A 14,189-nucleotide genomic window follows, 5' to 3' on the forward strand; every position below is an offset into this window, starting at 1 on the left:
CTTTGCCTGCATTGAGATTTTGGCTGCCTTTAGATAGACATCATTATTCCACTTTCAAAATTGTATCTTTGTCATTTTGTTTCATTCAGTGTTTTCATGAGCACTCCCTGCCGTTATATCATCTATATTATTATTAACTCTTTTTATTCTCAAGATAGAAATGCCATCATTGAATTACTGGGTTTTCCCTTGAGATTTGTTCATTAAAATAATTGAACCATACAGAGAAGTTGAACGAATAGGAGGCCAATGCTCAGCCATAGATCCACCACCAAGATTCAACCCTTGCTAATATGTTGAAATATTTATTTTGTATATAGGTTTGAATATTTGGATGTGTTTATGTATGGGTTTTGGGGGGGGTTGTTTGTTTTGCTGAACTACATAAGAGTAAGTTGTAGATATTATGTTATTTCACCCCTAAATACTCTTGTAGGCATCTCCTAGTAGCACAGACATTCTCTGACATAGCCATCAGCCACGTAGATCGTGACTGACCACCTCCTGCAGGGCCACCATCACATCTGAGAGTTAATGATGATTGCTTAATATAATTATATATCCACATCACGTTCACTTCTCCCACTATAAGGAGAATATCCTGTTGCCCCCTAAATGTCTCTTATAGCTGTTTCTCTTTCCACACAAGATTCACTCCTAGTTCACATGTTGCTTCTGGTTATTATATTTCTTTGGTCTATTTTATTTTAGAATAGTCCTCTGACTTTTTTTTTTTTATGACATTGACTTTGTGGTCCTATCCTGGTTTATCTGGCTGTTCTCTTATGCGGTTGATTATCTTATTCCCTATCCCTATATCTCCTGTGAACTGGAAGTTAGGTACAACAGCTTTTTCAGGTTGCAGTTAAACACCTTTGGCCAGGACACATAATAGGTGACATGTTCACTTCCTGTTGAACCAGGTCAGAGGCACACCTCTCCAGTGGTCTCACTGATGTGATGCTGTGTGCTTGCTTGGTGGTGATGGTAAGCACAGATCTCTTCGTTGTAAAGCATTTCCCCTTGGCACGTAGCAAGTAAATGATCAGGTAACATTTTGGCACGGTGGGGAATTCCTGTTTTGCTGTCACCTCTCACCCGGTGTTTTAGTAACCACTGGTGAGCTAAAATGATTTTCCTAAGTCTTCCTAACTTTTGTCCTTCCTTCTTTCCTTCCATTCATCTGTCTATCCATCTGTATCTATCTATCATCTAATTCTATTATCCTTTCTCCATTTATTAGTTGGCAATCATCTATTAAGAAGAGTTTCCCTACAGCCATAAAAGATAAAATGTTTAATTATATCTCTTAATTCCCAAATTTTAGAATCAAGACATGGTGCAACTTCCACATTTGAGAGAAACATTCAATCCTTGACTTTCTGGGTCTGGCTTATTTCACTTGGCATGATGTTCCCCACTTCTATCCATTTTTACCAGCAAATGCCATGATTTCATTCTGCTTTATGGATGAGTAAAACTTCATTGTGTAAATACACCACAGTGAATGTTATCTTTATGTATATCTATAAAGAACTAACTTTTACAAAACTATAAATAGAAGGAAGACCAGTAGAGTAGAGGAAAGGGAATGGGGGAGGGAGGAGGGAAGGGAAAGAGGGAGTACTAGGGACTGAATGGGAGCAAATTACATTTATACTTGTATGATTATATCAAAACGAACCCCAATATTATGTAAAACTATAATGCACTAACTAAAAAAAATAGAGTTGGTATAAGAGTCACCTCCAATAATAGAAAATGTGATTTTGACTCCTGCTTTTTTACCACTATGGATTTGTTGATTTTTAAAAAATATATTGTCCAGCTCTGTCCACTGAAAGAACTTAGAACCAAAATCACCCAGTACAAAGAAACCTACTAGCCTCTGGATCCTGGTTTCTAATTACTAGCTCCTACTAAAGGAAGCCTGGGATCACTGGAGAAGGGACTGACTTCAGAATCAAGGCAGATAAATCCAAGAGGAATCTGAGACACCTCATTAGGGCAAATAAGACAATTTGAACATCCCCAAGAGTGACTGTGTTTTGTACACAAAGCTTTATTCTGAGTTTTGAGTCATTTCCTTAATTCAGCTATCCAGAATGGAATTCCAAGTTCAGGGTATGACTATACAATACACACATACATACATGCATATATGTATGTATGTATGTACATATCTATATGTGCATGGATGTGTGTATAGATGTGTACACACACACACACACACACACACACACACGTATTCCTTTTCCTAAAGGAATTTGAACCACACACATCCCACCATTGATGCTGGAGGACACCCCGTGTAATACCAGTGAGGGCTGCATTTCGATAATTGCTGCTGAGGAAAGGGTTTCCAATCAGAGAGCTCACTCTCAGCTTCCCCGGGTGTCCACTATCTAGTCATGGTGAAGTCTGAAGCTCATAGATGACAAATGTGACAAAATAAATCCATGATCTTTCAGGGACTTTGCCTTATCATTTTCGTCCATCCGCAGATGTCCTTAGGTTAATGGCTAGTATCTCAAACTGCTCACGTTTTTCTAACCCTGGTTTAAAATTACATTTGGAGGCTATTATTAGCTTTAGATCTCTACTTGCTGCTAGGCTGAATACTGATGATTGGCACGGGACACAGAATGCTCTGTGTGGAGAGACTGCAGCCAGGCGTGGTATTTATCAGAATGTGGCAGTAACAACCTCTTCTTTGCCTTCCTGATGCTCAGTAAATGCTTTGCAACCACCCAGGCAGGGCAGAGAGGCTGTAGCAGGGCTCTCCAGGATAATCACAGATGATTTCTGTGCTGAAGGCAAAATTAATTGAATACTGTCTGCCTTCTTTTACTTTACGTTTTCCTGTAAGAAGCAGGTCTGTGGGTCTTCTCTGGGCATTTTCTGTATGAGCAGAGATGTTTTCCATTAGACATGTGTGTCTGTTGATGAAACAGTGCTGAAGGTAGCAGCTTTCATTTTTTAAAATGTTTCTATTTGCCAAGCACCAGGCTAAGCATTGTAAATGTGTTATTTCACTTATGTTTCAAAGCCACCTAATAGGGTACACACGAATAACACCCCCAGGAGAGCAAGGCTTAAAGAGGGCCGGTAACTCACCCAGGTTTGCACAGCAAACCTGTCTTCAGTGCAGACCTGTCTAACTCCTGTGCACTCAAATGCTTGCTATGTTAGGCTGTGACATTCCCTAGGCTCTCCTGGGCCAGCCCATAGTGGGGGTCAAATGCATATACTAATGTCAGAGCGATGGTAGGGATTATGGAGTTTCTCTTGAACATCTCAGGAAAGGTACACAAATCCATACTATTTAAACAGGCTAGTTCTTTTCTTCCTTAACAAGAGGCCACTTAGACAAATGAAGTAGAAGATAAATGGGATTTGGCATCAGAGGACCTGGATACAAATCCTGGTTTTAAATCCAAGTTAGCCGACCTTGCCACGCCCTTGTTTCATGGACTGCAAAATGGGGTAGAAGCGGTTGTCTACTTTGCCAGGTTGTCAAATGGTTTAGATGGAATAACGCAGGCACACAGCACCAACTGTTATAAAGGCCTGTGACTGAGCTTATTATCATGGAGCACTAGGGAACAGGGGGGCTGCTGGGATTCTTTTACTCTGATCCCAATGTATGTTCTGTTGATTTACACATATTCTCTCTTCCAAGCATTCTGGAACCTAGCAACTGGTTAGCTCCTCTTAAACTGAATATCCTTCACATTGGAGCTACTGGATGAAGCATGTCATGAATGAAAAACTGCTTGGTGTCACTTAGGTCACCTCTGAATGACCCCTGGGGATACATCCTGTTTGCACATAGAAGTGCCTCTGCCATGAGTTTTGGGCTCATTTCTTGGATTTCTTCCAGTCACCAAGGCTTGGAAGAGCTCCTCAGGCTTCATTCTGCATTTCATAAACCCTAGAAGTAAAAACCAGGTGGCTCTAGAGAGCATCTGGCCATTTGACATAGGAGAAGATAGACCCGGGAAGACTAGTGCCTTTAGATGGTGATTAGGAAGACAATCACGGCATCGTCTCATGTAGTTAAGAAGAGCCTTGTGAAGCTTCTAGTTTAATGATCTGGCAAATGGATAAAGAAGTCGGGAGGCGGCTGGCTACAAGGGAAGCCATGAGCTTTGCTATCACCCAGACCTGGGCTCCGGTTCCAGTGGGTTGGCTTATTGTGTGTGTGACCTTGGAAAATTTGACTGCTGTGTCTTGATTTCTCCACCTATGAGAAGGAGCTCTGCGTTTGCCTTGCTCATTGCTGAGCCAGAGAAAAAGAGAGGGGGGCGGGGTGGAGAGCGAGGGAGATGATAGAATAAATGAACCAGAACAAAGTGAGCAATCCATAAAGTCTGGTATTTGCAGTTAGAGTTCTGTTGCAGTTACTCCATCTCAATAGCTGTGTGGAAGAGTGATTATAATCAACAGAAGCCTTCTTTTCTTTCTTTCTCACCGTTTCAAATATGCCCTGAGTGCTTCTACGTGCAAGCCATTGACTGTAAGGCCAAGATTTCTCAATAGGAATGAGACTGCATATGTTCATGCATCTGAGGAACTTTTCTGGAATTTGGGACATTTGAGTTTGGGTTTGGTCATGTTCTAATCCAAAGGGTGGTTAAGAACATCTAGATTTGAACTCACAACTTCACCTGCAACAAAAACCCACTGCATTTATTTAACATGCAGATACCCGGCCACTTTATCCTCTTTTGCTCCTCAACCTCACACCAGTTCTTTCTCATTTCTCCCACAATTACATTGTCATCAAGCAACCAACCCTGCTTGATGGGCAGTCCTTGTCTTTTCAGGGTGAATGGGTTAGTTAAGGCAGGACTACTGGTTCAGCTGATTCTTAGAACTTTTCACTGGGGTGAGAAGTCAACCATGCCTTGAAATTACATAATGTCTAATCCACGTGTGATCCAGAGAGAGGAGTTCAAGCAGTGGTCATATGTCCTCAAATACTTCTAGGACACTATAGTCCCTACCAGTATCTGTCTCCCTAGTATCACCTTAAATCTCAACAGATGAAGCCAAAGAGGTCAGGAGGAGGACGAGTCTCTCTCCTCCACCAAGACCAGATGCTTCAGGAGATTAGGGAGTCTATTCTTCTTAGTCATTACATCTCCAGTGTCTACAACAGTGCCTGGCATACAGAGGGTCCCCGAAGTAATGAGTGAATGCATGAACGAGAAAGAATGACTTGATTTTTGCAGGGATCCGGTCTCAAATTTTGATGATTCAAGATATACATCACTGTCAATAACTTTGGAAAAGCACTTTTAGAAAGCACATTACTTTCAGGCTGGGATTGGGACTCAGTGGTAGAGCGCTTGCCTAGCATGCATGAGGCACTGGGTTCAATCCTCAGCACCACATAAATATAAAATAAAGATATTGTGTCCACCTTCAACTAAAAATATATATATATATAAATAAATAAAGTTTTTTCAAAAAACACATTATTCTCAATATTCAAGTCAGAGGGGCTGTTTCTCATAGAGCAGGCAGGAGGAGGGAAGGGGTGCTAGGATAAGAGGGTAATTCTAAAGCAAATAGTGTAGACACAAAAGGAATGAAGGATGACAGAGGAGCCCTTGGGTAGATGTGGGGCCACATCCACCAACTTCCTCTTAAGAACTGAAAGAAAGAGAGTCGTAGATGCAAAAGGACCTGCCACTCAAGTCCTCAATCCCCTTTCTAATTGCTTTTAAGTTTCTATCATGAGTGTGATTTCTTCACCCATTAAATCCTTACCTGCAGCATAATGCACGTGACTGGTTAAGTGTGTAGCTGTGTGCCCAGGTGGGACCCTCTCCTTCCACAAAAAAAAAAAAAAAAAAAAAAGAAAAAAAAGAAAAGAAAATCATTCTGGGGCTTTTCTTATTCATAAAATGGTTTCTTTCTCCAAAGACTGGAAAGAAAGCAGTATTTCTCAAAATCAGCTGAACAGTCGCAGTACTTGCTGGCCTTCTCTGACACCATAGCCCTTCCTCTAGGATTCACATTGCCCTAGCAGGTCTTCTTGACTAGAAATGAAGCACTTGTCTTTATTCAGGGCAAGGTGGAAGCTGAGTTCCACCTGGTCACAGCCGAAGAAGCCGAGAAGAATCCTGTGGGGAAAGCCCGGAAAGAGCCGGAGCCCTTGGCCAAGCCCAAGTGAGTGCAGCTGTGGGGGAGTGGGATTGGGGAAGGGCCACTGCAGCCCCTCTGGTCTCAGAGGACGCCTGTTCCTCTGGAGCTTCCCTAAGGAGCAGGAGGCAGTCAATCGGTGCCAGGCAACCTGTGTAGCCCTGTGTTTCCACGATTGAACACCATCCTGACAGCAGTGGAGACTTTGGCAAATGGAGAGATCCTTGTCGTGTGGGGACACAGCATTTCTAGATTGCTTTCACATCCTCTTCCTACCCATGTTTCGTGTGAATATGAAGTCCACAGGTTTTTCTACTTGACCTTGAATCAAACATACAGAATTGTCTTAATTTTTTTAAATCCTTCACTGAAAAGTTTTCCTATATTGCCGTAGTTGCCCTAATTAGGATTTTTAATGTCTGTGGAATATTTCACAGACTTAATGCCCACAATTAACTTGATGGTCACCCCCCATCAGATATTCAATTTTCTTCTTTTTTCTATAATTATAATATGACGAAGATATTTTCCTTTTGTAAATCAGTAAATTCCCAGAAGTAGATTTACTATGAAAAAAAAAGGGTTGCTTTATTGAATTTAATTCTTAATTACATATCAAATAAAAAGTCAATAGCTGGGGCTGAGGTTGTGGCTCAGCAGTAGAGCACTCGCCTAGCGTGTGCAAGGCCCTAGGTTTGACCCTCAGCACCACATAAAAATAAATAGATAAAATAAAGGTATTGTGTCCGACTATAACTAAAAAAGAAAATATTAATAAAAAATGAATAGCTATAGATATGAAATCTGCATATAAATACAGAAATTGTGTGTGTCCTATTCCAGGTGTCTCAAGGTGAGCGGCCTTGCCTTTGGGCCTACCTTCCATCTCCCACAGTGCTAGGAACACATTAGGTACTCAGTTATTCATTAGCTCCATTATTTAGAAGCACCCAGTAAAAGAACACTTTGGAGAATTCAGAAGAGATGCAAGACATAGCCACACCTTCCAGCAGATTTCTGTTTACTTAGGGAAAAATAACAGATTCATAAAATGGCTCTCAGAGTGCAGGAGACAAATGTCAGGCGATAGGGGAGTTAGAAATTCAGAGTGAGGCGCTCATCATGGACTGAGGTGGTCAGAGGAGGCTGCAGGCCAAAGTGGGACAAGAGCTGGTCGTGGTGGGACAGTCGGAGGGCAGTGGGGCCTCTGGCTGTAACTCCAGACCAACCTTTAGGCAGCGACAGGGACCCTTGTCACCCCATGTCAGATTGTTCCTGCTTCAGGCAATGTGTGGTCTCTGCCCCCATTCTCAGGGCTCAGAAATTGGGTCCCCAGAAATCTGGAGCCAGAGATCTTTCCTGAGGGCCCGAGAGTCCTGAGTGTTGACCATACGACCCCCTTCCCCAATTTCTCTCTCCTCCCCCAGCCGCCCAGACACCTCCTTCTCTTGGTTCATGAGCCCCTTCAAGTGCCTGTACCACCTCATCTGGAAGAATTACAAGAAGTACATCATCATCGGCTTCATCCTCATCATCCTCATCATCTTCCTGGTGCTCTTCATCTACACCTTGCCGGGAGCCATCAGCCGGAGGATCGTCGTGGGCTCAGGCTCGTAGGGGGCACGCAAGACTGGATCCCCCTTTTTGTAAATCCTTTCCTCTTCCTCATCTGCAAACATCTTAAAAAGTCCTGGGTGAGGCACTGTGCTGAGCACTGAGAAGAGAGAGGCTCAAGAACTGTCCCTGTGTCTCTGAACAGATCCACTCTTCTTGAAGGAGGGGGAAAGAGACGTCCCCTCCCTCCCCAGCCCTTGCCACCATCTTTCAGTCTGTAGCCCTAAGTCATGCTTTATGACATGGAAGAGTGACTCCTTCATCTCTGGATAATCCCCAGGGACCTCCAGTTGACTGAATGAATGTTTACTTTATATCATTAGTTGTATTCAGAGAGATTGAACTCTGGGTCTGAGATTTTCTTACAAGTACCTTATTTTAATTGAAATGTTGCAGCAAACAGACAGATATTTTAGCAAGTGAACAGGTATTTACCCTGTCCTATATATCGTAACCTTTTAAAATCCCTCCAGTTTACAGAATGCAGTCACCAATTCAAGCTGGGAAACTGGCTTGCAGAAAACTCTCATAAATCATCCAACATACTTCATTATTGACATTCCCATCTAGAGACGGAGATATTGCTGGATCTTTTTCATTAAAATGACCATGTTCAATAGTAATCATGAATTCTGAAGAAATCCATTTTGATTTATGCTTTTTGGCAATTTCCAAGAGGAATTTTACAATTTGTTGTAAGATATGTGAAATATAACTCTGTGAGAGTGTGTGTGTGTGCACGTGTGTGAGTGGGTGTCGGGGGCGCTCCACACTACCAGCAGGAATTGTCATTTACCAGGTACACAGAGTACACAGCCATCAAGTACTATGTCCCCATAGACCATGATATGAATATCATAGACCATCCCTGGCATTGTCCAGCACTTAGCCTGACCAACATATATGCAGGCTTCATTATGAGTCTCAAGTGCAAATTAATTTCAAAACCAGTCTTAGGAACAAGATCCCATGCATTTGTCAAGGTCAGTTGTTGTTGAAGGTAAACTTCTGATCTTCACAGCAGTTTATCCAAGCTGCCCTACCTAAGGCACAGGGTTGAAGCGAGGGACTGGTTTTCTCAGATAAAGAAGAAAGAAAAGAATGGCAATGTATTGCCTCAATACTCGAGCAGAATTTTTAGCTTCAAATACAAACAACATGTCAATCATTGACTTCTATTATAAAGGGCCATCTTGGGTGGCATTGAAGAAACTGGTTTGGGATTCCTCTCTTGACACCCAAAGCGCCAGGGCCACCAGTTTCTTTTTTGATCGGCTTGCACAGAGGTGACTCTTGTAAAGGCAAGTGTGTTTACTTCTACATATAAAGTCATTCTAGAATGTTCCTGGTCCATCAGAGAAAGACCAAAACATGTTCTGTGTAATTTTAGATTCAAGCCTCATTCACTGAACTCATCCCTGGTAACCATTGTGTCCTCTTTCTTGAAATGCCGAGAAACAGAATGTGTGCTGCCTCTGTGATGTTTTCATGTGAGGTAGTTACAGCCGCGTGGCTCATTCTTACTGTGCAATGATGCATGGCTGCCAATGATGTGGTCAAAAGTACGTGGTGGCGTGGGACACATGCCTGGAATTCATTTGTATATAAAATAAAATATGCATCAGCAAACGGTATGTATAGCCACGTTGTAGAAAGAAAAAAATATGTGCATACATAGAAAAAATGCCTGGAGGAATATGGCAAGATGTTAATAGAGACTATCTTCAAATAGTATGATCTTTCCTTTCCCTTCTTGTTTTTCCACTTCTCCTAAAACTGCCAAGATAAACATGTATTGGTTTTAATGTACAAAGTTTAATTAATAAATAAATGTAAGTTGACGTGTGTTCCTATCAGGGTATTTATTGGGTATCTCCTATGCCCTGGGCCGTGGGGATGGAGACAAAATAAGATGTGCACGGCCTTTAATTCTGCAGCTCCCCATGAGATTGTCTCATTTTGAGATCACGGGCCATCCAAGAGAAGTAAGAATCGTGCCTCATGGATGAGACTTAAGAAACAGCAACACATCTCTGGTGTTGATGAAAAGAGCAGTGTTATTTTAGGATGAGTTTGGAAGTAAGGTATTGTACTTTCTGCTGGATTCGGAAAGGTAGTTAAAACCATGTCCATCATCGAAACTCACAATAAAAGCAAGGATCGGAACCCCAAGTTAAACAGAGCTCATCAACTTCCTTTGATGCCAAAATACTAAGAACCCTTCAGGTAGAAGCATTTGAAACACTTTTAGATCAGATGCCCTCCTAAGAAACGTGTGAGGAGAAGCGGTGAGCAAGGATGGTTTTGGAATCCGCTCTGCCTGGTGTTCTATACATAGGCTGTGCATATGGTCTGTCCTCGTGTATAACACACTTAAAATAAGATAATGTTCTGTGCCTGACTGTGCAGCCTGACCTTAAAGATATTACAGTAAGAAAAAAAAAAAAAAAACAGATCCCACTTTTCAACAAGTTGTCATGAGCCCTTATTTGTGTTCTTAAATAAGATTCATTTCAATGTATTCATTTGACAACTTACGGGTTTTTCCTACAGCTTAAATTTGTTTCAGAATGGATATATGTAAATAATTTTTATAACATTTTAACTCTTTCCCCCCCCAAAAAATAAAACAAAATTAATACTGGCAAAAATAACAACCAGCCACAGGACAGGACACCCAGTTCTGTGTCACCAGTGTTGAACCGTTTGGTACCTCCCTCACTCTTTCCCCGACAAGACACCTAAATGGTGCTTACCAGACCCACTTCACAGCTGGGGACATTTGGTGTCATTCATTCAACAGGTAATTTCTGACTTCCCTCCTCATTTCAGGTATTATCCTCAACACTGGGTTGGATGGAGAGAAGACATAAATCAATCACATACACAGATAATTAATGATGGCTTGAATCGGGCCATGCACTGGAAGCAGAGGAGCATCTCACTGAGGGCTTCCATCCCAGTCTGGAACAGGGAGGCATCCTGGGGAAGCATGGCTGACGGTAGACAAAGGATGAAGAAGAGGAAAGGTGCAGAGGAAGAGTGCTTGAGATGAAAAGTAGTACATGCAAAGGCCCTGAGGCAGGAGGAAGCAAAGCACAGGAGGCTTCTGAAAGAGAGTGGGTGTAGTGGGAGGCAGAAGGACCCAAGATGGACCTGGAAAGTCCCATAGGGGTCACACTCCTAGGGATGAGGGTCTTTATCTGAAGGGTGATGAGCAGCTGTTTAAGGATTTTCAGCCATGGGGAGACACAGAATCCAGTTCTGTACAGAGAACAGACAGGAGGTACTGTCCCCAGGAGAGAGGTGGCTGTTTTCACTCAGTGCTGGCCCTAGAGGAGGGAAATGGAGGGATCAGAGATCAGATCTCTAAGGCTCCCGGGAGGTTGATGGGCGAGTTGGGATCTAATGTTAACTACTAAAAAACCGGTGTCCTGTGCACATTGCTGACCCACAGCTTCCTCGTGTCCTGTGGGGAGGTTCATCCGCATGGTGACGTCAAGTCCAGGCACCTGCTGGAGCAAAGCTAACCTATGGGTGGTCCACAGCGTGGAGAGTTTGGAGGAGGGAACTCAGGACATTACTCTGGCTGCCACACTGGGAACCGCGGACTTCGTGCCACCTAGAACAGGGACCCTGGAGAGTTTGAGCAGAGAAGTGTCATGGACGGGAGAGGTTGCTGGGCTCATGTGTGTGGTGGGTGGTTGGGGACGAGAGCTGGGCGGAGGACACCTTAGGAAGCAGTGGACATGGAGGACACAGGAGGGACACAGGACCCTACACGGGCCATGGCTGTGGGAATGGGGTGGGAAAGCCAGAGTTCAGAAGGTCAGCGCTGTTCTTCCCAGAGCTGCCCCCAGAGAGGACCAGGGGCTTGGCCCTGGCTCTCATTTCTATCTGGTCACTTCATCTCTGAGTCCCAATTTCCTCCGATAAAAAGGACATAGTGCCCATTTGGCAAGCGTTGTAGAGATCCTGTCCAGTGTCTAGCAGGTGCCTGGCAGGAAGCCAGTCCTCAGAGAGTAGTGGCTGGTGTCACAGGTATAGATTCTATGGTAGGATCACCAGGGCGTGGAATCTGATGGGACATAGGAAGAGAAGAGGCTCGGATTTCAACCGGCCATCTTCCAGGGCCTTGGTTCTCTATGGCTGTGGAGACAGATCTCAGCAACTCGGTGGATCAAGTCCATGCAGGTGTATCACGCTGCAGTTCTGCAGGCCAAGGTCCAACTTGGACCTCACTGAGCCAAACCCCAGGTGTGTCTGCAGGGCTGCCTTCCCTTTGGGAGGCCCCAGGGGAGAATCTGGCAGGGTGTAGAGGCTGCCTCCTGCCCTGGGCTCCATGGCCTCCGGGCTCCAAGGTCAAAGCCAGCAACTCTGCAGCTCCGTGCTCTTCTTCTGTAGTCACAGCTCACATCTCAGTGGAAAAGTTCTTGCTTTTAAGGCCCAGGTGATCCCACGAGGCCCACCCAGATAATCCAGCATAACCCCCGTTCCCAAGTTCTTGATTAATCACATCTGCAAAGACCCAAAGACCCTATTTTTGGGTTCTGGGGATTAGGACTTGGGTGTATTTTTTTTTTTTTTTGGCAGCAGAGGGCATCTCTCTGTCCTGGGTGTCAACCAACCTGTTAGAAAGTCCTTCACGGAGCTATGGAAGGTGGAGGGCTGATTATGGCGTTTGAAGTGGGAGGTGCCGTGCAGACATTTTTCACTCTGGAACAAGAAGTTTCCATTTGCTATGCAGACTCTCAAGTGACAATTATCTCAGTAAAAAGGGAAGGCAGCATTCCAGCCTGGCCCTGGCAGATTAGACCCGGATGCACCCCTGTGAGCCGATCCTCCCACACTGCTGCCCTAAGTTTTTAACTTTCCTTTACTGCAGCAACCATTCCTCCACCGTCAGTCAAGAAAAGCACGTCTCTGTGTTCTCCAGAGCTTGTAAAGTGCGATTTGAGAAAAGCACTCTATTTTTCTAAGTACTGTGTAGCTTATGAATCTTTTGAACTAGGGGAAAGAAAAATGGGTTTTGGAAACAGAGAAACTAGTATTGAAACTTGGGTGTAGACACTGACTCTCTGTGTGACCTTCAGCAGGCTACTCAGCAGCTCTGAATCTTACGTTTCTGATACACGGACTGGAGACATCCCCCATCCTACAGGACCGTGTGAGTTAGGACATGTGCAAATGATCGTGACAGGGTAGAGGTAGAGGAATATTTGTAAGTCGAGTGTGTGGCCTTCCCTGTCACAGGAATTAAAATTCATGACTGCTAAGAAACAACGTCTTCTGAGACCTCTTTAGATGGCAAAGCAACACATCTATTTCCTCACTAATTCTCCCAACAACCCTGCTTTGTAGTGAAGGAAGCAACTCAGGGACTTCAGTTACCTTGGATCCCAGGGTATCCGCGGCTCTGGAAGCTTGCACTAAGATTAGTGGGGCAGACAGAAGGGGGCGAGCCCCTGTTATGGGGGGGGCCACCAGCACATCTCTAGAGGGACTAACCCCAAACGTTTCCACAGAAAAGCAAAATAAAGGTCAGTCTTCCTAAGGCCACAGGTATTTGGTGGGTGTTCTGTGTCATGGGATCAAATCCAAACTCATACAAAGATGCTTTCCTGGACCTCGCAGAAATGAAGCCACTCTCTGCCAGGACTTTATCGGAGTCACCTCATCTCAGACACTAATTCCACAATCGCTGGGTTGGGGAATGTGGAGCCATACTCCTCCCTGAGACTGAGAGCTTGCACTTGGAGGTGACCCTGGTGATGGCAGGTGGCCCAATGGCCACACAGGTCCCATGGACACACCTGACTTCCAGGAGCGGGAACTGCAGACTTGTGCTCAGATGCAGCAGAGACCCACGGGTCGGTGAGTGACCATCATGCTTTCCCCAAGTGAATAGCATTCTTCCCAATTTACAGACCAAGACTTCAAGGCTCCACAGGTGATGATGAGGAAGCCCTGTTTGGTTTTACAAACATCTTCCCTCCTTCTTCCCAACACAGGCATTACCATATGCCAGTCTGGATGTGGCTACCCTAACAATTAAGGATCTCATTTTCTTACCCATCTTTGTGATGTCTAAAATTCTCCAATGAAACCACTTGCTGAGTGTAGACCACTGATTTTTCAATAGAGTATTTAAAAATCTGATCGTGGCGAGCCATTCTGATGGCTGTCCCCTGCTCCTGCAAGAGAGTCACCTTCTGCTATGAGAGCCCACCTGGGGCTCTCAGGAAATCTGCAGTGGCTCCTTTCTCAGTGGCATCTGTTGGTTAGAATCCAGGCGCTGGGTGGCCACACTGGCTGCCGCTACAGGACATTTGCACTAAGGCAAACTTTGAAAGCGCACCGAGAGGTATAGCTGCTCTGTTCCGGTGGGTCCTCCCCACTGGGCGGGGCTTCCTTCCTGCTCT

The 14,189-nt window shown here is 44.3% G+C and overlaps 1 protein-coding gene across 2 annotated transcripts in view; it reads left to right on the top strand.

Annotated features, from left to right (window-relative positions):
• The window catches only part of Fer1l6 (fer-1 like family member 6), a 130,367-nt gene extending 120,753 nt beyond the window's left edge, over window positions 1-9,614 (top strand). For both annotated transcript variants that reach the window (XM_046464973.2, XM_046464972.2), the window contains exons 40-41: window positions 6,080-6,180; window positions 7,581-9,614. In XM_046464973.2, the coding sequence (XP_046320929.1) occupies window positions 6,080-6,180; window positions 7,581-7,770 (291 nt within the window). In that variant the 3' untranslated portion in view covers window positions 7,771-9,614. The remainder of the gene's footprint in view (window positions 1-6,079; window positions 6,181-7,580) is intronic.
• Window positions 9,615-14,189: the final 4,575 nt, after the last annotated feature.

This window comes from Marmota monax, unplaced genomic scaffold, assembly GCF_021218885.2.
Source record: "Marmota monax isolate L192 unplaced genomic scaffold, Marmota_monax_Labrador192_F-V1.1 WCK01_AAM20220418_F8-fsc00003, whole genome shotgun sequence".
In the NCBI taxonomy this organism is placed as follows: domain Eukaryota; kingdom Metazoa; phylum Chordata; class Mammalia; order Rodentia; family Sciuridae; genus Marmota; species Marmota monax.